The sequence below is a fragment of the Paroedura picta genome, chromosome 4 (assembly GCF_049243985.1).
Source record: "Paroedura picta isolate Pp20150507F chromosome 4, Ppicta_v3.0, whole genome shotgun sequence".
Taxonomy (NCBI): Eukaryota; Metazoa; Chordata; class Lepidosauria; order Squamata; family Gekkonidae; genus Paroedura; species Paroedura picta.
In genome coordinates, this window is record NC_135372.1 from 97726551 (window position 1) to 97747364 (window position 20814).

The 20814-nt window shown below is 40.9% G+C and overlaps 1 protein-coding gene across 24 annotated transcripts in view; it reads left to right on the forward strand.

Moving 5' to 3' along the window:
- The window catches only part of FOXP4 (forkhead box P4), a 155012-nt gene extending 134810 nt beyond the window's left edge, over nucleotides 1-20202 (forward strand). For 19 of the 24 annotated variants that reach the window (XM_077334468.1, XM_077334466.1, XM_077334476.1 and 16 more), the window contains 4 exons: nucleotides 5984-6105; nucleotides 7238-7304; nucleotides 9091-9275; nucleotides 10593-20202. In XM_077334468.1, the coding sequence (XP_077190583.1) occupies nucleotides 5984-6105; nucleotides 7238-7304; nucleotides 9091-9275; nucleotides 10593-10737 (519 nt within the window). In that variant the 3' untranslated portion in view covers nucleotides 10738-20202. The remainder of the gene's footprint in view (nucleotides 1-5983; nucleotides 6106-7237; nucleotides 7305-9090; nucleotides 9276-10592) is intronic. The other 5 variants (XM_077334477.1, XM_077334478.1, XM_077334487.1 and 2 more) reach the window with 1 other exon arrangement.
- The last annotated feature ends 612 nt before the right edge of the window (nucleotides 20203-20814 follow it).

Consider the following 20814-nt stretch of genomic DNA (forward strand, 5'->3'; position numbering starts at 1 on the left):
CCAACCTTTGCTTGAAGACTGCCAGCCTTGCATATACATCAAAGAGCATGGGTGAGAGAACAGAACCATGTGGCACCACACAAGACAAATTCTATCTAGTTGATTCTATACCTCTAGTGGAGACTTTATGTCTGGTCAGAAGAAAAATAGTGAAAGCACTGAAAAGGGTATGCTCATAATAACTAAATCCATATTCAGGCTGGTAGGTAAGAATGGAATATAAAAAGCCATTCAAAGATCCAACAGTAGCAACAGGGAATATTGTCCTCTGCCCAACTTTAAATGAAGTTTGACTACAAGTGCAAGCCATCTTGGTACCAACTCCAGGCCTGAAGCCAGAGTGAAATGGGTCAAGGGCAGATGTATCACTCAGGAAACCTTGGAGCTGTTCTGCCACCACCCACTCTATCACCTTTTATAGAAAAGGTAAACTGGAGACTGGCCAGTAATTGTCCTCTCTCCATTGGAGGCTTTTAGAGCAGAGGTCTAATAATTGCCTCCTTCAAAAACCTAGGGAAAGCCCCCTCAATCGAGGAAAAAATTATTTCACTAATGGTCAAGATATTTAAAGCCATGATGGGTCCAGAGCATACATGGTGCATTCATACTTCCATGGGCCTTGTCAACATTCATAGGCAGAATCAATATGAAATTAGCCATAAGAAAAGGACAAATAGGCACTTCTGACCCCTTAGGTACCAGATCTGCCTTCAGCTTAGCCTCCACATCAGAATGGCTGAGAGAGACTTTTTTTGCAAAGCACCTTACAAAAATTACATGCCCAGGGGAGTGCATGGATTAAACCTGTTCTTCTTATTAGGATTCTGTGAAGTACATTTAAAAAGTTGGCTCATTTAGATAGAAAGCATGTTGCTTTTGTTTCTTACATGTCTGGTACTCTACAAATTAAACAGTACACGTTTTGAGTCTAGTCCTTGCATTGGCTTTCCCTCTGAGTGGTAAAATGCTGGAGTTCTTACTATCAGGCAAGAAATAGGATCATTGTGATAAGTTACATGTGACAGATCTTTTTTATTAAATACATTTCATGAAAATGCCTGTAAACAAAATATAAATATGAACTCTCGGCTCCATACAGGTGAATCAGCTTTTCCTGAGAGCCTTTCACTTGATGGCACTATAAGCAAATTTCAAAGAAGTGTTGTTCCTCACACTTGCAGACATCATGCATCCAAATACATTGCTTTCCTGCTGTTGTGGTGAGCCTGTGTCTGGGTGATCAGCCATGAATAACGGCACCAGGGAAGGAAAATGCATGGCTTAAATGTCCCCAGCATAGGAACCATTGCCTTTCACTTTGTATTACTTTGCCTGTATATAATTTGTTGGGCTTACAGGTTCTGGGCTGGGCTCATCCTCTGGGCTTTGTTAGCTGTTTTTAGTTCCATAGTATGGATCATCATCAAAAGCTTGTCTTGGCAAATCTCCCCACTCCCCTTACAAATAGATATGCAAGGCTGGTCCAATCCTGCTGTACACTCATTCATTTCATTCTCTGTCTGGAACCTTTGCTCCCAATGTGTCTCCCATTCTCTCATTCCAGTGTCTTGCACCACTGAATTTTCCTCCGGCTTCACTACCTTCATCTTGCCTACTTAACCCTATGAGACCTTCTGAAGACTATTTCATGTGCTGCTCTTTAAAACTCAGTGTGGTGAAAGTGTGTGCCTGGCATGTATGAATGGCTCTTATAGCATATGTGTCTCTCTGTCTCGTTTTTCTTCTGTTTAGTGACTTCTCAGTACATAAGTCAGCAGTAAAAAAGCATTTGCACATCCTTTGAGTTGTATACTTTTTTGACATGGAATTTAGAGTATATCTTTAAAATGTAACATAAAGTAGTCCTAACTGAGTGTGTCACTAACCTGAGTGCAGTACCTGCTCCCACCTTATATGTGAAGAATTATAAGGTTAATTATCTTGACTTTGTTTAGATTCTTGTGCTCTGACCAGTAATTGCATGTCATGGAGACATTTATTTTTTAGAGTAGGGAAAGATGATGATGATGATGTGTCTAAAACTATTCCCCCTACTAAACATGGCGTATCAGCCACAATATTAACAAGTACAGATGTCTGTAAAAACATAATTTTAAACAAATTGAATGGAAGCCTGCAATCTTCTCGAGGGCTGGGTAAGTTTGTGTATTGATCATTGAGTCCCCCTAACGGCTTATGTGGAACATTACAGATAAATACAAGCCAGAAATAATTGTACATACAACAACCTGTGTGTGTTTCAAATAATCCCATAGAAACAGCACTGCCATATTTAAAGGAATTCCAAACCACTAACTTGTTCTTCAGAGCTAATATTCCAGTCATATTTAAAATAATGTGCCCTCATAGAAGATGCTATGTCTAGAATAGTGGCAGTGATGTGGACTGACAATCTAAAGGTTTGGGCTTTGCTTTGGACTCGAAGAGTGAATAGAGGCTTGGAAATATGCCTTCTAGTGACGTTTTGCACATTTCACATGTACTTCACATTGGTGTGAATTAGAAATGTTAACTTCACTCAGAAGCTTGTTGCTATGAAAGCTGGCTTTAAAATACCTGTGTAGCTTTCAAAATGGCCGTTACTTCCCTAAAAGGGGGGGGGGGGGACACGCAGATGAGCTTATCCTTTTTCCTCTTTGGCCAAATTAAAGAAAAACAACACCATTAGAAAAGTGCTGAGGAAAGAAACTGAAATCCTGGCTGTGAGCTACGTTCCAACAAAAGCATATATTATTTTGTTTGTCTGACAAAGAAAGAATTTCCCCTTTTTATGATGACTTAATCTGTAGCTGTCTTTTTCGAACACTTTGAGGTAGTCAGGTAGGAGAAACTGGATGAGTGCAAAGTAAAGGGGTGCCGAAAAGAGCAGCGAGAGCTACCTGTGAAGAGGCAGGCATGAGGAGGACTGTGGCGGGGGTGACAGCAGCAGCATGCTTAGCACAGAGCCGAGAGTGATGCTGAATAGTTGGGGCAGAAGCTGAGGAGAAAGGCAGGGCCAGGGGCATAAAGCAAACATCATTAGACAAGGCAAAGAGAAGAAGCAAACACAGCAGCCAAGCCTGGCATTAAACAAATACTCTGTCAAAATACAAAAGCCGCATTAAAAGCCTGCAAGAAGGCCCCCCTGGAGCAGGGGACTGCAGAAGCGAGGCAGGGAAAGGACATCTTAGCTTAGCACCATTCTGTTTCAATCTGGTGGGGTGTCTAGGAGTTCATATAACTTGTAAAGGAGCCATACAAAGTGCCTGTGAGCTTAGGCTCTTCGGCTAAGTGAATACGACCAGAGGAGGCATGAAAACCCGGGGGGGGGGGGGGAGGTATGATTAGAGAGAAAACCCACTTTCCTCCAGGGTGGGACTGCTATTTGAACTAAACTAAAATCCTGTGTGAAATTTTCAGGAATTACATGCTAATTCACTGGCACAGGTAGTAACTTTGAGCACTTTGCCTTGCCTGTTTCTTTCTAACCTCATGCATGTGACAGGAATCCTACTTTCTGTTGTGGGTACAGGCCAATACCCGTAGAATATCCAGCAGGTGCTAAAGAAGGTCTGTGGGTCTGATCAGACAAGCATGAGTTGCTTTTCAACAATAACGGCTAGGGCAGATCTGATTAGTGGCTGACGTGTACAAAGCCCTCTCAAACCCCAAATTCATTACTACTTGTGTGTGTGCTTGCATGTGTATATACACATGCACAAATTTCAGAGTTCATCATGGACCCCATCAGCCAAGGGAAGAGAAAGAGACACAAGCTGCGTTCTCTGAAAGAGTCACTTGCCCATCAAAAATGCTTCCTCGTTGATCTGCTGATTTCAGTGCCAGAGTTTATCCAGTGCTTTTAAAGTGTATTTTATAAAGGGCCAATAATCAAAGGTTATCATTTTGCAATGAATGCAGTTTCCAGCAGTTCGCAATCCCATACAGGATTTTTCTGTGCCAAGAATAAAAACATCAGGTTTGCAGAAATGTTGGTGAGTGCCTGGCTTCCTCCTCCTATGGGACATTCTTATATGAGGGAATTTAGCAAGTCATTTAGGGCTCTCTCCCAAAAGAACACTAGACTGCAAGACTGGTGGATTCAGTATGAGGCCTGAGGAATCATCCGTCTCCCTGCACCGCAGCCGTTTTAGTGACAGAAAGAAGAGGAAGGGTCATGAGTTGTTTCATATGTCCTTGGGAAAGATGGTACAGGGTGATCAACACAATTCAGTATTCTTGAGTTGACAGCAGCTGAATAATTTCATGATCTCTTTTATCAGGCTTCTGTTTGACTCCTTTAATGTATCACAGGGTCCATCCCTACCACAATGCTGTGTGGATCCTCTGCAAAGTCTATTGTGAGAGAAGGGCTCTGGTCTTAAACACAGTCTATTTAATTGTAATCTGCATTATCACAAATTAATATTGGGTAAATAATCCAAGGAAGGGAGAAGAAGATGCTTATTTGGAGAAGAAAATGTAACCAGAAATGCAGGGGAAAGTCCAATTTGTTGAGTTTGTAAGGTGGGGGATTTATTCCCCATCTCTCTCTTTTGCCTTGTTGTCTTGGCCAGCTCTTTTGTTTATACGGCCCCCGTTCGACCTCTTAAATTGCTGTTAATGTTTTAGCGTAACGAATTAGTCTCTCATCACGAATCAGGACTCGAAATAAAAAAAAACCCTTCGAGGCCACCATCCTGAAATTGGGGTCATTCTCATTTGCAAGGCAGAGAATCTGAGAACCTTAATGCAAGGAAATTTATTCAAAGGCAGAGCCCCGGCGTGATTAGGCCCTTTGTAATTATAGCTCGGAGAGATTCCACTCCAGCCTCCTGCCTCCCTCATGGATTAGCAAGTGAGTCAGAAAAATACACAGGATTTAATTAGAGGCAAATTAAAATTGGTAATGAAATAGGGGCAGTAGCAAATGGCAGGGAGCTGGAAGGGGGGAAAGGGAGCCAGTATCTCTTGGGGCAACACTGTCTGTGTACGTGCATTTTCTTTATTTTACATTTAGAAATGTAAAGATGGGCAACACAGAATAAAGAGGTGGATTGGACTGAAAGATGCAGAAAGAAAGAAAGAAAAGCAAGAAAGAAACCCTAAGGATTTCAGAGCAGTGCAGAGTGTTAGCAATTCATTGCTCATCTTTTCTTCTCCCTCCCCTTTTCCACATTTGGCCAATAATGACAAATTACGTAGGTTGGTTTATACTCAACCAACCAACCATTCTCAGTTGACTTCAGCAGGAAATTGAGAATAAGATCCATGCTCACAACATGTTTTTTTCTGTGACAGCTTTGTTAGTAAATGGCCCAAAGCCTAGGGTAGAATTACCTCTTTTCTTTATGTATGCCTCCTGTTTTTTTTAAAATAACTGTATTCCTACATTTCCCATAACACATTATACCAGTATGTCTTTCTTTGTCTGAGTAATAGTTTTTTTCTCAGTTGCTGCTGACATTTACTGACCTCATGTCTGGTCCACACAGAAGCGTTTCCATTGTTAGTACATTCATCCTCTCTTCTACCCCCCCCCCAAACACACAGTGGCCAAGAGGTCTCAATTCCATTGATCGTGTTTTTTTTTAAGATAGCATATAAAGAGACATTACCACTAGGGAGGGGGGGATGTAGGTGTACAAGGTGTCAGCCTTCAGGAGGTAGTACTGAATCATCTACCACTGTAACTTATTCATACTACAGAAGTGTGTACAGTGGGTATCAATCAGGAAAAAATGTAGCTGCTATACTTAATCATACATATTGTTTTCAACACGTGGCAAGACAGGAGCATTGCCTCACATACTTTGAAACAAGTTTTAAAGTCATTAATGTCAGGTTAGTAACAACATCTTCATAGAAACCAGATTATTGCTAACATGGAACTGTTGTTTAGAGGGGTTTTGAAGGGAGCAAAATTGTCCAGTGCAAGACCTTCATCCATCTTGATAACCTTCCTTTTTTATCTTACTTGCAGAATGCTGTACGCCACAACCTGAGCCTGCATAAGTGCTTTGTGCGAGTGGAGAACGTCAAGGGAGCTGTCTGGACTGTAGATGAACTTGAGTACCAAAAGAGAAGGCCACCAAAGATGACAGGGTGTGTCTGACAGGTTGCCAGTCAACTTCCTTGGGTAGAGGAATGCTACAATTCAGTATCAGAGTCAGACTTGGTCCTTCAGCATTGGAAGGGGAGGGAGGAAGTATGCGGAAGCCATGGAGCATGACTAGCAAAACTTCCACTGTCCATCTTCCGCTATGGACTGAGCATTCAGTTATAGTATAAACACAAGAACAGTCTTGCTGGATTGTACCAAGAATAACCTAGTCCAATCTGTGAAACCAGATGCTTTGAAAAAATTAACATACTGGGAATTAAGGCATCCTGCATGAATTTTATCCATTCCTAGGGACGCTGAAGGTAATGGTCAATTATATCCACATTCAATTCACTAATCAGTAATGTATTTCTGGATTGCACAGGTAGATTCCCCATAGTCTTTATTGTGGTTTCTTTAGGGACCACTTAAAGAGAGTTGTCATATAGCTGCTAAGGTTTTTCAAGGAGGGAGCATACTTGATGGGAGATGGAAATAAAATTGAAGAAGGGGAGAAATGCATAAACTGACAACCACGTGTCTTCTACATACTGTCTTTTTCAGTGATTGGTATACTCATGATATTAAACATTGCAGGTTTATGTGTCTAAGCATCACAGCAATAACAAATACTGGTAGTAAAGTTAAGCACTCTTGAAGGGAGTACCTCATCTACAGTTGCATGGCGGTTAAGCAGTTCATGAAAGCATTTGCAAGCAAATAATATTGCTTGTACCACTGTTCTTTTTTTTTTATAGCCAACACATTTTTAAAAAATGCTTTACTCTACACCAAATGTGCCTGATTATATTTACTCATGCAAAATAAATACATGAGAAGAGAGGAGACATGCAAGGGAAATATCTGTCAGCTACTGAGCCATCGGATTGAACAGTGTTTGGCATTTGTAATGATGCTGCACCTCAAAGCCTGAAATGTAGAGCAATGCAGCATTTGCTCTCCAGTGCGAGTCTGAGTGTTCAGCATCCTAGCTGTTATACATCCAGGATGGAAACATGCGACAGACTGATGGCAACAGAGACTAGCACATTGTTGGCACTAGTTAAGTTTAGATCATAATAAATGAGAAAAGATGCTTGGATATAAATGCTAACAGATCTTTTTTGTTTATAGGAGTCCAACTTTAGTCAAAAACATGATTTCTGGTCTTAGTTATGGAGCACTTAATGCTAGTTACCAGGTAAGACCCCGCTCCTGTTAGACAAAGCTTAACAGAGTGTTATGTTTACAATTCAAACCCAACAAGGGAAGCTCTCACTCCATTGGTTCATTGTAACCTTGTTCAAAAAGGAGGGCCTCCTTCCTGGTTTTTCTAAATTGGTGTTTTACTCTGATTTTTGTAATGTTGATTGTTACTATCTTTAACTGTTCACTGATTTGAGAGCCCAATTTGAATATAAAGGCAGGATACAAATGTTTGAAACAAAAAACGCTGCACACTTTGGAAATCCTTAGGTGAGAGATTGTGTGGAGTTTGTTTGTTTTTTGTAACCCAACCCACCTTTTTATTCTATGTTGCCCATTTCTAAATGTAAAATAAAGAAAATGTATGTGCAGAGGCACTGTTGCCTGAAGAAATACTGGCTCTCTTCCCCCCTTCCAGTTTTCTTGCTATTTCAAAGGAAATGTTTGAAATACAGAAATCACGTGTATGATGGGTATCGTTTTCTATGTGCCCTTGATAATACATAACACGGCCTGATGTGTGTCAGTCTTTTAGCAGTCCTGTAAGATGTTCTGTTACAAACCCATATCTGGCACCCTGCATGAGGGATGCTCTGCAATCTGACCAGTCTTCTACTTCTTGCTTTCCCCCCCTTTTTCTCTAGCAAGGGTGCTATATGATTGCTAACTATTTCAAATTGAACAGCGGTTTGGGCAGGAAGAATGGTGGATGGGGAAGTACCTATTTGCCACTAATGCTGCAGATTGTCCCCTTGCTCTTCTGTTTTGCAGCTCTTTGAAGTCATGTGTTAAATGATTCTATAAATGTGAAAGAAATACTGCTTTCTACATAAATTTGGAAAGAAACCCATTTCAGTATGATAGCATATCAACTGGGGAATGGGTTTGGAGTTTGTTTTGTTTTACCTTTTCTGCATAGAGTGAACATTTAAACTTTTTTCTGTGACTTCAAAGCACTAAAGTGATTTTTTAAGGTGTAAACTCTATCCCATTTTGTAAAAAAAAAATGAACTACAGAGCATGACCAGCTTATGTAGCTTCCCATCTAGAATAATATTTGGGGGGGGGGGCTGGTTTTTATTGCCAGTAGCCTCTGGTCTTGTCACTTGCAGAGTATTGCAGTGTTTTCATAAATCTGATCTGAGAGATTAGGGAGATATGTGTGTTAGGACCACAAATAAGCAGACCATTCAAATATGGAGTAAAGATACTAGAAGGATGGGCTAAGGCACACTAACAATGCCAGATTGTTTTCTAAAATGCAGGCCTGACCTAGAACTATTTAATCAGTCCTAACAAATGAAGCTTCGGGTTTATGAAGTTGTGAATTTCCTGCATTCTGCAGGGGGTTGGACGAGGACCCTGGATTTTTTGAGCCAACAAGAAGAAGATCCTAGCTAGCATCCATTAAAAAAACTCACCTTCTGATATTTGTCTGAAACAGACCCAAGAGTCTGGTCCCATAATTCTAGATACAATAAAACTGAGGCTATGAGGCCATTGGTAAGTTGTTCAAAAGCCCTTGCTTCCCATTTATCTAATTGGACTCTCTAGAGTTAGAGAATCTTTCAACACTAGAGAATAATCAGCTTGTATTTTCCAGTATCAAAATGGAAACTAGACTATCTTGCAGACCCATTGTCAGTGACTTGCTGAAGCTCCCTTAGAAAAAATAGAGCAGGTCAAAAGTCATTGTTCTCCTTGAATAACTTTACAGTATATTTTTCCCTAATCAATTTTAATCAGGGAATAATACTGCATTGTGGTTGCTTTATCCCTAGCATTCTGTCTGTTTTCAGGCAGCCTTGGCAGAAAGTAATTTCCCTCTTCTGAATAGCCCCACCATGATCAACACAAGCTCCACTAGTGGCATGCTGCACGTTGGTCATGACGATGTAAGCAGCACAGTAGAACAAGTCAACAGTAATGGCAGCAATAGCCCCCGACTTTCACCACAACAATACAGGTAAGCACCATCTCTTGTAGGCTCACTTCCTTCTTGTTGCTATATTTGGGGTATAGATGGGAGAAACATTGATTTGTAGTCAAGGAAATTGAGATCCAGAAAACCACCTTCTAGTGTTATTGAGCAAATATGGCTGGTAGTTTAAATAGGGTTCTTAGTCATCTCTGCCAGGTTTGCCATTCAAGGTACATTTTTTAAATACATGAGAACTTTCCTTCAGCATAGACTAGCTATTGTAGTGCCTCACCACCACTATGGGGTAAGAGGTAGGGGAGTACACCAGGAAAATTATTTAATTACATATCATAATTTTCAGAAATGTTATCATATCATGAAGACTTGTTGGATTACATATCTGGTTTCTTTGAGTGCATCAGATGTGTATGCATTTTTTACTGTGTGGGGGAAATGCTTTTCAAGAGTGGATTCCCCCTCCCTCTAAATAGTATCAGGAAACCTAGTCCACCCTCACTTCTAATGACTCCCCAAGTTTCAAGTGAATTGGACAAATTTTATAATCACTTGAATGTTATAGTCATTTTCATTTTAGGGAAAAAGAGGTGATAATGGCCACCAGTTTTCTGGAGCATTATTATTATTATTAAATGTATTACCCGCCAGTCTCGGCAAAGTCAGCTCGTGGCGGGTTACAAAATATAATAAATCAATACAATCCCCTAAAAACCCATATATTTCCTTAAAACCAACAATTAGAGAATTACCAAAAACAGGCAGCAACCAACCCACCCACCTCGGTGGGAAATCAGGGGAGAGGATGACCACCACCTTTGGGGAGGCCCATAGATCTTCTCTTCGCCCTGGCCTCAACCGTAAGCCTGGTGGAAGAGCTCCATTTTCAGGGCCCGCAGCTCCTCTGGGAGCTCATTCCACCAGGTAAGGGCCAGGACCGAAAAGGCCCTGGCTCTAGTTGAGGCCAGGTAAGCATCCCTGGGGCCAGGAATGACCAATAAGTTGGAACCCGCAGAGCGCAAGGCCCTGCAGGGGGCATAGGGCGACAGGCAGTCTCGCAGATATGTGGGTCTCAGACTGTGTAAGACCTAAAAGGTTAATACCAAAACCTTGAACCTGATCTGAATGCAACTGGCAGCTAATGCAGCTGCCTCAGCACAGGCTGGATATGGGCCCTCCAAGATGTTCCTGTGAGGACCCTAGCAGCTGCATTCTGCACCACTTGCAATTTCTGGATTGGTCGGGTAGGTGTTCCAGAAAGCTCATTACCTAACTCATACAATTTTCTTCTCTTAAGCAAAATACTCTTCTGATTCTACTTGTTTCCTCCATCTTCCAATTCCTCAGCCATCAAGTCCATGTGAAGGAAGAACCAGCTGAAACAGAAGATGACAGCAGACCTGTTTCTCTTATGGCTACAACCAATCAGAATGTGACGATTCCTGATGAGAGAGACCTGGAGGAGGAATTGCCAGTAGAAGACTTGTCTTAAGGGCTCTCCCTCCTCATCTAGGGCCCAGCACTTCCCCAGAGACAAAGCAATGGCTCCCACCTCCTCAAGGTGACCTTCAGCGTTATCTTGTTTAAGGCACTTCCGAAAAGTCAAAGGGTTTCCTTGGGTCTACCCACTGCTGAAGGCACACCTTTCTTTCCCCTCTGTTACATCCCAGTGACTCTTAAAAAGACATTCACAGAGGGGGGATGTACAAAGAAAAAAACAGAGTTGAGCTTTTTTCCTTCCTTTCTTTTACATTTTTTAATTTGTAATTGGTGAACGAGGATGGTAGGTTGTTTCTGTCCGAAGACTTCTTTGTTTCTCCCCTCTCCCATCACCCCACCCCTATGGGGATAAAAAAGAAGGTGTCTCGTATTGTCTGCTCTGTGTTCTGTCATTTTCAGCTCATATGCTGTGTTCCCACAAAACAAGATTTTGGAAGTACCCAGTCCAGCAGGGGACAGCATCCAAGCCATTAGCCTCTGTGAATGTTCCCCAGATTTTCTTGGAAAGCATTTCCAAAAGACTGCCAGTTAATTCCACTGAGAACTTTGCACTAAGAGGATCTTTTCACACAATCCCCCCCCCCAATCCATCTGACACCATCTACACACTCTGGAACAGCAGCTGGAAACAAGACATCCTGCAGTGGCTATGATGTTTCTGTTTATTTCCTGAGTGAGAGAGAAACAAAAATCCACACTGGATTCAATCCACACACTGTAGGTCAGCAGCAAGCAGCCAAAGGGTCTCTCACATGTAAAACCACTTGGTTATTCTTTCTCCAACCTGTGTTTGTGCACCTCTTGCTCACACTCTTGCAAGTTCAAGGAGCAGTCGTGCTTGACAGCTGGTCTTCAGTCCATAAAAGTTTACTCAGCAACAAATTCCAAGGATAAATGTCTGTTTCATGCCATCACATATTATGAAACTTGACCAGAAGCCTAATACCCTAACAATTGGAAATCAAGCTGACGGGGGTCCACCAGGAGACTGAATTCAGGGTATGACTTCTGCAAAGTTAAAGCATTTGCTTCCTCCTGCCAGCTTTCATTCTGTCCTTCCTGTTTTAAAAACACTTCTCTGAGGCCAGAAAGTGTCACTCTTGCTTGTTTATGGGGAGAAGTGGCAGGGAGTAGAGCGGCCAAGTAGATATGAGTGAAGTTGACTTTGCAAAGCCAGCAAAACCTCTGAAGCACTTGGGGTGGGGTGGGGTGGGATGGGGGAGAAGAAAGGAAAGGAACAGGCCAAGGTATGTAGGTGTAGAAAACAAATGAAGAGCTGATTGACCGTGCAAAACTCAAAGCAATATATATGTATATATATATTAAAATATATATAAAAAGAGATTATATATGTAAGGTCAACAAAACCTTTAATTTGTGACCAAACAGAACAAAGCTATGAAGCACTCAGCTCTTTCTAGCTATTGACAGGTCTAGTACAGATACATCCAGCCCCACAACCAACGTGTTAGTTATTAATACCTAGACAGAAGCTACTAATAAGGGGGAACAAAAAGTTTCCAAAAATGTTATGTTGACAAAGCACATCATTCAGGTAAACAAGCAGTGTTAACCAAAATCCTTTCCAACATCCTTTGATCTTTGTGTGGCTGCCTCACATTACAATACAGGGAAAATGTTATCCCTGTAGCTTTTCTCATCATAGAAAGCAGCAGGTTTCCAAAGCTTCCTGGCCCTCCCTCCATGAGAGGGCAAACTATCTTGCTGCCACTTCCAAAAGGTGCTCCCTAATTAGCAGGTGCCACTTCTCTCAAGCCATTTCACAGAACTCTCTTGTCGCCACTGCTGAGGTAAATCAAAGGTGACTATAGGGCTAGGGCATAATGGGTGAACGAAGAGGGGTACTGTGCCTCTGATTCTGAAGCTGAGTCCCATGTATCTTGCCTCATTTGAAACCTGCATTCTAGGCCTACTTGGGATACGGCTTTACAGTTGCCTAATGCTTGTTGATAGCTCCAAGCACCATTCACTTAAGGGGACAATTAATAGAGTGAAGAGAAATTCATTTTCTGTAGGGTAGTAGCTCAATAACACAAATCGATGTCTGTTTCTCTGTGTACGGTGCATTCTAATGGTGTTGGAACCCCTATTTAAAGGGCAATTTTAGTAGCAACAGGCCAGAATAAATATCCCCCATTTTAATCTCCAGAATTAGTTCAGAGGGTTACAGCAGATCAACTGGCACTCACTGTGCCTTTTAACATCTACTTTCTCATAAGAACACGGGGTGGCACTCTTCCTATACAACCCTGATTCTGTATTAGACCCATAATGGTTGGGATCAGGTTTCTTGTGCTAACCCGAGTGAATATTTCACTCAAGAAAAGGTGCTCCCTAATTAGCAGGTGCAACTTCTCTCAAGCCATTTCACAGAACTCTCTGAAGTCTGTCTGCTTCCTTTTTCTGATGGATACATCTCTTAGAAAGATCCCGGGTCAGTCATTCTAACTGATTTCTGCCTCAAATTCTAATATGCTACATGACATGGTCTCTACCACCTTCTTAGGGCATTTCCCTCCCCCCCTTTTTTTAAGGATTTTGAGAATGGAAAGAGTTTAACACCTAAGGCACCCCATTTCATGTTTTATGTTTGAGAGATTATTTTTATCTAAGTAATTGTATTGTCCTGTAACTTGCAGAAATGATATTTCCTCACTAAAGCTTTACTTCAGATTACATGTAAAATTGGTCTACATTATAAAATCTAGACAAAGTCAAAAGCTGACAATGAAAATACTCTCCGTTCTTGAATTATAGCTGCCAAGAATACAGGAATGCCATTGTCAGTTTCACTCAGAAATCTACCCATGTTTGGAGATTTCATTTCCTGTAACCTACACTAGAGGCCTCCACTGAACATGCATTCCCCCCCCCCCCACATCATTGCCTAGATTTTCCAAAAGACAGCAAAAGTGATCACCTAGACGAGCTGAGATAGTAGCTATGATACAAAGGAAAATAGACTGTATTTCTGTAGTCACAAATGGGCAACCTGCAGTAAGTTGAAGATGGTCATGCATAAGGGATGTCAAATCAAATTGATGAAACATAAGAGACCTCCAGAGATACTGTCCAAAGCCAGCAAGTGGCCTGATCTACAAAGACAGCCAAGATTGGAGCATGGAAGCTAAGACTACATCAAAGCCTTGTATGAGTATCCATCTATCACTTCAAGTCAGCTCAACTCCAGAAGACACCCATCATTAGTCTGAACAAATACACACCACACCTCGCCTCTCTTGGGACCACTTTTAAATGCCTCCTTAGCAACCCTCTACAGAATGCTTTACAATTGGCTTAACCGTTGACCAAAGACCTTTCTTAGACAAGAAGCATAAACCAAAACACTTCCTTTTAATTTTGTTTTGTTTGTTGCTTTTATTCTGATTTTTTTCCCAACTGGCATTGGCCAAAAAAGATAAATTCACAAAGATCCTACTTCCCCTACCCCTTGGTCACTTTCTTTTGATTTTAAGTTATTATTTAAACCAAAGTTTACAGGTGCTGTTTTGTATGACTTTAATGAAGGTAGGCCAGAGTCACTGATTGCTGCTTTGTTTGCTATTTGTTCTTAACTAAGGGTACCTGGTGGACCCTACATAGGGTTTGCATTCCATGGGTCACTTCTGAACCTGTTTTCATCTCACTTTTGTCCTTCCTTTGTATATCATGACTGCCTTCATTTCAGCTTTTTTCAGCAATTGTTTTCTGCACCATTTTTTATATTTTTCAACCATTGTCCCTTTTTGATAATTTCAAAAGGTGTTGTTACCTTTATCCCTCTTCCTTATCCTCCAGAGTGATTGGAAACCATGTCTGTTCTTTGAGACATCATCTGGACAAAGATGTTGGTGAAAAACAGCAGACTCATTGTAGCCCCTCCAGGTATTAAGAGCTCCCCTATGCATTGTGTAGAATAAAGTGGTAGAATTCTGAACTGTCCTGTTTCAAACTCGGCGATGTGTGCATGGAGGGTCACTGTCATATTTTTGCAATGTTAGCTTTTGTTAAAGCTCAATAGTTTATTCCACTGGGATGTAAGCTTAGAAGTTGTCTTCCTGTTGCAGTACTTTACTATATGCAAGGAACTTTTAATCATGTGGGCATGAAAAATTTGACACCTCACATCCCTGCAATCTGAAAAAAAAAACACCTTCCAGAAATCTACAACCTCACTCTGCAGTGTGTAAACTTATGCTCATTGAATCATGTTGAATCAAGATAGTCTCCTATTGGGTTATTCAACAAATAACTCCAAAATGGAGTGCTTATTCCCTAGTATTATTAATTTATCCCCTTCCTCCAACCCTACTGATGCAGCTTTCTTGTTATCAGTTTGAACTCTTTAAAGATGCCTCCATCTTGACTCACTAACCTCAGTCTGTTTATACGCCTGTCTGGTACAATATCCATTCTGTGTGTTGGGCACCCGCAGCTGGTCCTGAGCTGCCCAGTATATATGTTGTTCTGCCAGTATTAACATGGTGTTTCCTAGTACTGTGTACAGTCAAGGTCTGAACAGTAACCATTCCTTCTTGTGGGATTCTCTCTCTCTAGAAATATAATCGTCTCTGTTTAAACCAAAACCTTTGCCTTCTTGTTTGGGTTTGTTCACCTTGACCTACTTAAATGGAGAGGTCCAAGAAAAGGGAGCCTGGTGCTCATGAGTAATATGTTTACCACTCACTGTTCCAAACCAGTAGGCAGGGAAATAACTAATAATAAATTGCTGCTTTAGTGTTGGCTATATAGCATTGAGTTTATTAAAATGGTGACACTTTGCCTGAATTGTGTCAACTGGGGCTACATACAGGGAATTCAAGTTTGCTTCCTGATGAGGCAGGGGTCAAAAAGACATGCTTGTTGTCAGGCAGAAAGCTAAGCTGAATTCTTCTCCCTAACTTGCTACTTTTCTTCTTCTGGGGAGCCATTCAGACATGCAACATCCCTCCTGAATATGCACATAATCTACAGCTTAAAGTGGATAGTTCAGGAAAAACTCCCAACAGAGTCAGAGTAGGTATAGAAAGGGATCTAATCTAGAGATGGGACAGCCATGATGATTTCAAATGACTTGCATTGCAATGGTATTCACTTACCAATAATGTCTAAGCGATTATATCTAACTAGATTATGCCTCCAGTAGAAATAAGGCCTTTGTCCCCTCATAAGAATAGTGTGTCTAGGATCCCAGTTCCTGTTTTCACCCAGAATGAAACTTTTCCAGTCCATAATACACATTTATGTGAATTACAGCCCCACTCCATGCAGCAGTATTAATAGATATGTTCAGAGGATAGGTCTAGACCAAGTTTTCACTGACATATAATCCTGTGGTCTGGACCATGCAGACTAGAGGAGGGGGCCTCACATGATTGACTATTCCTCCATACAAAATATGTTTCCTTCCTCTGATTTGGTTTTCTGTGACATGTTTTGAATAGTAAGGCATTCAAGATTCCATATGCAGCACGGAGTAGTTTCATACAGACACAGGCTTAGCATATCAGTGAAAACTAAGCCATAGTATAGCAATATCATAGAAAGAGAATTAGGTATGCTCATCTATGATGGAAAGTATTAGGGTTTGGTTCCTCAGGCAAATAATCCCAGCCTCACAGAATGCCAGATTGGCATGCAGTCCTATTTTGCGATCAAGCTTTTAAAAATTGGATGTGCTGTCCTCCGACATCACTGCCTTGCATGTTGAAGCCAGGATTTTGCTACAAACTGGGCAAGATCAGATATGTATATATGTGTGTAGATAAATATATCACTGTGGGGTTTGGCTTTGTTTCAAATCTCTCTAGCTTTTGAATCTATTCCTGGTCCTGATAGGAACCAGCATGTACCTCTGAGTTTAGCTAATAAAAGATGAGATCTTGAAGGCTGGAGCACAGCATCAAGCTTATATCATTTGAATGGTTTTTAATGTAAGGCCATTCTTCCTCTATTTCTCATCCATCCTGGAGATCCCAGCCTCCAGGTGAGTCCTGGGAATCCCACAGAATTATAGCTCTCCTAATCTACAGAGACCAGTTCCCTGGAGAAAATGGATGCTTTCCAGGGCATTGACCTACTAGGACCTACTTGACCTACTATGGGTACAATTTCTCTATGGCATTGTACCCCACTAAGGTCTCTTTCCTCCCCAGGCTACATCCTCAAATGTCCAGGATTAACAACCCTCCTCAGTCCCTTGTTGGTACACTATGGGGAACTGGCATCCCTAACCCCTCCTCATATTGGGGTTTTTGTTGTTTGGTGTATACTAGCAAGTACTACTTACAACCAAAATCTGATTTGCTCTTGCTCAGTTATATAACTTACCAATGTCAAATAGTACCACACTGTCCCCATAATAAAAGGTATAATGCGAAGCAAGAGTGTTATGGGTCATTTACATGTGCTGTCTCTCACACATGTATGTAGGGCTTCTTTGAAGATTTCCATTTTGGTCTGCTTACATATGTTAAACAACAAAGACCAGTTCTTGTATAATTGCAGACTCTGTCAACAGAGCAGCAGACCTCAAATCTATTCATATCAGTAGAAGGTTTCCTGTTGGCTTCCCCTGTAAATAGATCAAGGTCTACGCAATCCGACAGAATATTCTTGACTAGTAACAAGCAGGATGTTCTTTTATTTGGCTTTAAACTTGCTTGATTAATACTGAGTCAACCCTTAAAGGGATATCAAACAGAGAAGCAAGGTGTTCACTAAAACTGATTTCGGAAATTATTGTGTTCCACTTTACCTTAAAGAAGGAAACTTGCTGGTAACTGTTAAAAAGAGATTATGGCTTTGGTTAGCAACATTTCCTTTTATCTTCTGTTTAAATTTGATTCAAATTACCTAACATGTCCTGGACCGGGCTTTGAATGTTCTAGAATTCTTTGGCCTAAAACCCATGGAAGGTTTCTTTAATGCTCAGTCTTTCTAGGATCACTTTAACAAAAGGGCTTTCCAAGATATAACAAACTCTTTAGAAACAATCAACATTAGGCATAGTTGAGATGGCTAAGATGCAAGCAACTCTAAGGTATGCAATATCCAGTTAACCCTGCTCTTGTTCTTGGGTACAGGGTGTGTACATGTCTCTGGATTTATGCTAGTGTATTAGTAAAAGTCAAGAGTGGATACTCTGGATAGATCAATGGGGATTACAAGTAATGGGCAGATAATTTCCCTAGCATTAGTAGAATAAGTTTGGGCAAACAAAATAATTTCTTGTCCCTTTCTGGCAAAACCAGGGTGTAAAACTGGAGAGGTAATAATGTATATCTCATAGTGACTGAATTCCCTGGTCAACCTGTACCAAAGTCATGTTTTCATCTGCAAGGTTATTTCTTTGTCTGGCACTGCAAATGTGTTCACCTTCTCCACAGACTTGTAGCCTTTGATTTCTTGTGGCAGGTTCTAAAAACTATTCTATTTCTATTAGGTTTTCCCTTGTTCAATAATGCCACTTTTAAAAAGACAACCCACATGTATATGCAAACACTTGTACACATATGGAACTGTCCAGAAAGGAATATATGAGGCCATCTTTTAAACACTCATTACATTTATTTGGTTTCTTCCATATCATCAAAAATTCATATTGTGTTACTGCTGTTCCACTTGTCATCTTGTAAGTATTCTATAGAAATATGGTTTCTTTTATTTGGCTTGAAGCTGTTATGGTTTTGCTCTATCCTCTCCCCCCCCCCTCTTGTTGGACCATTAGCACAGCTGACATGGCTCTTGGCCATCTTTTTCTTTTCTTGAAACTATCATGATATTCTACCTTTACTTGAGGTATTGCTATTTTAGGTACAGTTGTCTCTCATGCACAACTTTCCTCGACATACTATTTCACTCCACAAGCCACAATGAAAACTTACATTTAAAATGTCATGGCTTTGTTATTACCTCAAAATGGATTTTAAAGGGGTAATGTGGGAAAGACCAAACACAACTTGTAGCAGGATAGTGTATGTATGTATATATTGATATATATGCTGGTTAAAAACCTACTAAAAGTAGTTTATTGTTGTCTGTTTAACTATCCTGTGATGAAACTAATGCAGGGAATATTTTAGGAAGGGTTTTTTTTCTCCTGGTTCTGGAATTTCGGAAGCCATTCTTGTCTCTCTGTTTGACTTGACTTGGATGCTGTTCCAATTTTTATGTTGTCTTTGGGCTTTTCCCCTGTAAATTAGCTGGTAGAAATGGTGAGGGTAGAAGGAGCCAGAGAGACCATTGCCAAAATAAAGGACACCAGTATAATCCTTTTTCTTCCTTCCTTGCATCTTGGGAGTTGGAGAAGTAAGATCAGAAGCAAAACATGTATTAAACCAAAGGTGTGTGTTTCTGTTTTGTATTTTGTTTACATAATTTTAATATAGATATTTTTCAAGGACAGAGACAAACATCCCACTCAGAAGAATCCACATGGTTTTGTTCTGTTTTATCCATGCCCTGAATGTCAAAGGTGGATCCAGGTGTTCAATTGCACAGAAATATAGCCACACTGAATTTGTATGGAAGGCTCTGATTGAGATGATTCAAAAGTGCTTAGAAGATCTGACAACTTGGAGATCTTACTCATGGCAGTGGGACTGCTCTCCAATAATGAAATACTGGGGACCCATTGTGTCACCCTTGACAACAGGATAGATGGAGCAGTTTTCTTGTTGACTTTCCCAAAGAGCTGAGGATCCACTTCTCTGAACTTTTCACCACTTGACATTCTTGTCTTCCAAATCTCTCACTGAATCTCAGGTGGCAGAAAAACACCCATGAACTTCTGAGTAGTGACTTCTGAGATCATATCAAGTAAGCAGTTCAGTACGAGCCTGGGTAGAGGGGTCGCTAATCTCCTTGAATGGAAATGGGAGGTTAACATGTCTACAAAAATGACCTGATTTGTTCATTTGTAATACTTTACTTTGGCCCTCAGGGGCTTCTTCTAATTAAACCTTTTATCTTGCAATTGGATCTCTTCATCCTCATCCTAGTTCCCAACATATGGGAGGAGGGGTGGGGGAATGTGGCGTGTCAGACCTTGTCCACTGTCTCTTCCTGTTCCTGGTACCCAGGAAAGTGCAAGTAAGGGGCAAGACATGCAGTGACCTTATTATTGTGGATCCCCCCCCCCCGCCTCACATTTGTTGGTTTGATGTGAGCCTCCTTTTGGCAGGTGACAGATCAGTGTGAAGAGGCTATGGGAGGGGGAGGGGATGTCTTTAAACCTTTGAATCATCCTCCTCTACTGCTTCACACTGCCATATTTTGACCCTGTACAAAGGAAATAGCATTGCTGTGTATTTGTACTCTGGACTTCTGTGTGTCTGCTCTGGCAGACGGTAAACCCTTGTACAGTAGATCTAGCTGCATGTAATCTGTATGGACAATGGCATTATAAAATGCAATAAAACTAAATTACTTATGAGGTGGTTGTGACTTTTTAAAAAGGTATTTTCTTTAGTTTCAGGAATAGACCATTTTGCTGGTTCCATGTGTTCTTGCTAGTTTTTTCCATATGTTTCTCTAGCTGTTGAAAGTCTTCTCAACATTCTTTAGCATTTCAATATTTATCTAACTGATGGTAGATGACAGCGAGATAGAAAGATGTAGCAGGGAGCCGTCATCTTCCACAGGTGATGATTGCCTTTAGCGTTGTGTGTTGCGTTAACCTGCATTCTGCTTAATTGCTTGGTGTAAGCTGTCCCTGTACAATTAATCTGTTCTTCTGGGAACTTGCATAAAGAAGGACAGTGATGCTGGACGGTGAGCCCACCTGAATAATAAGTGTCATGCACTGAATTCACAAATGGAAAATATGAATTGATACATTTTTGTTTAGAGGTTGAAATGAATTATGCTTTGGAGTTCTGTTACATTTCATTCCCCCCCCTTTGAATTTGGCATCAGTCTATTTGCAGTTCTAAGTTTCCTGCTCGAATGCAACAGAGAACTCTCTTTCCCTAAATAGAAATCTGACCTATTTGTACTGTGGAAACCATGGCTAGCTTTAAACTGTTCAAAAATTGAACAAAAAGAT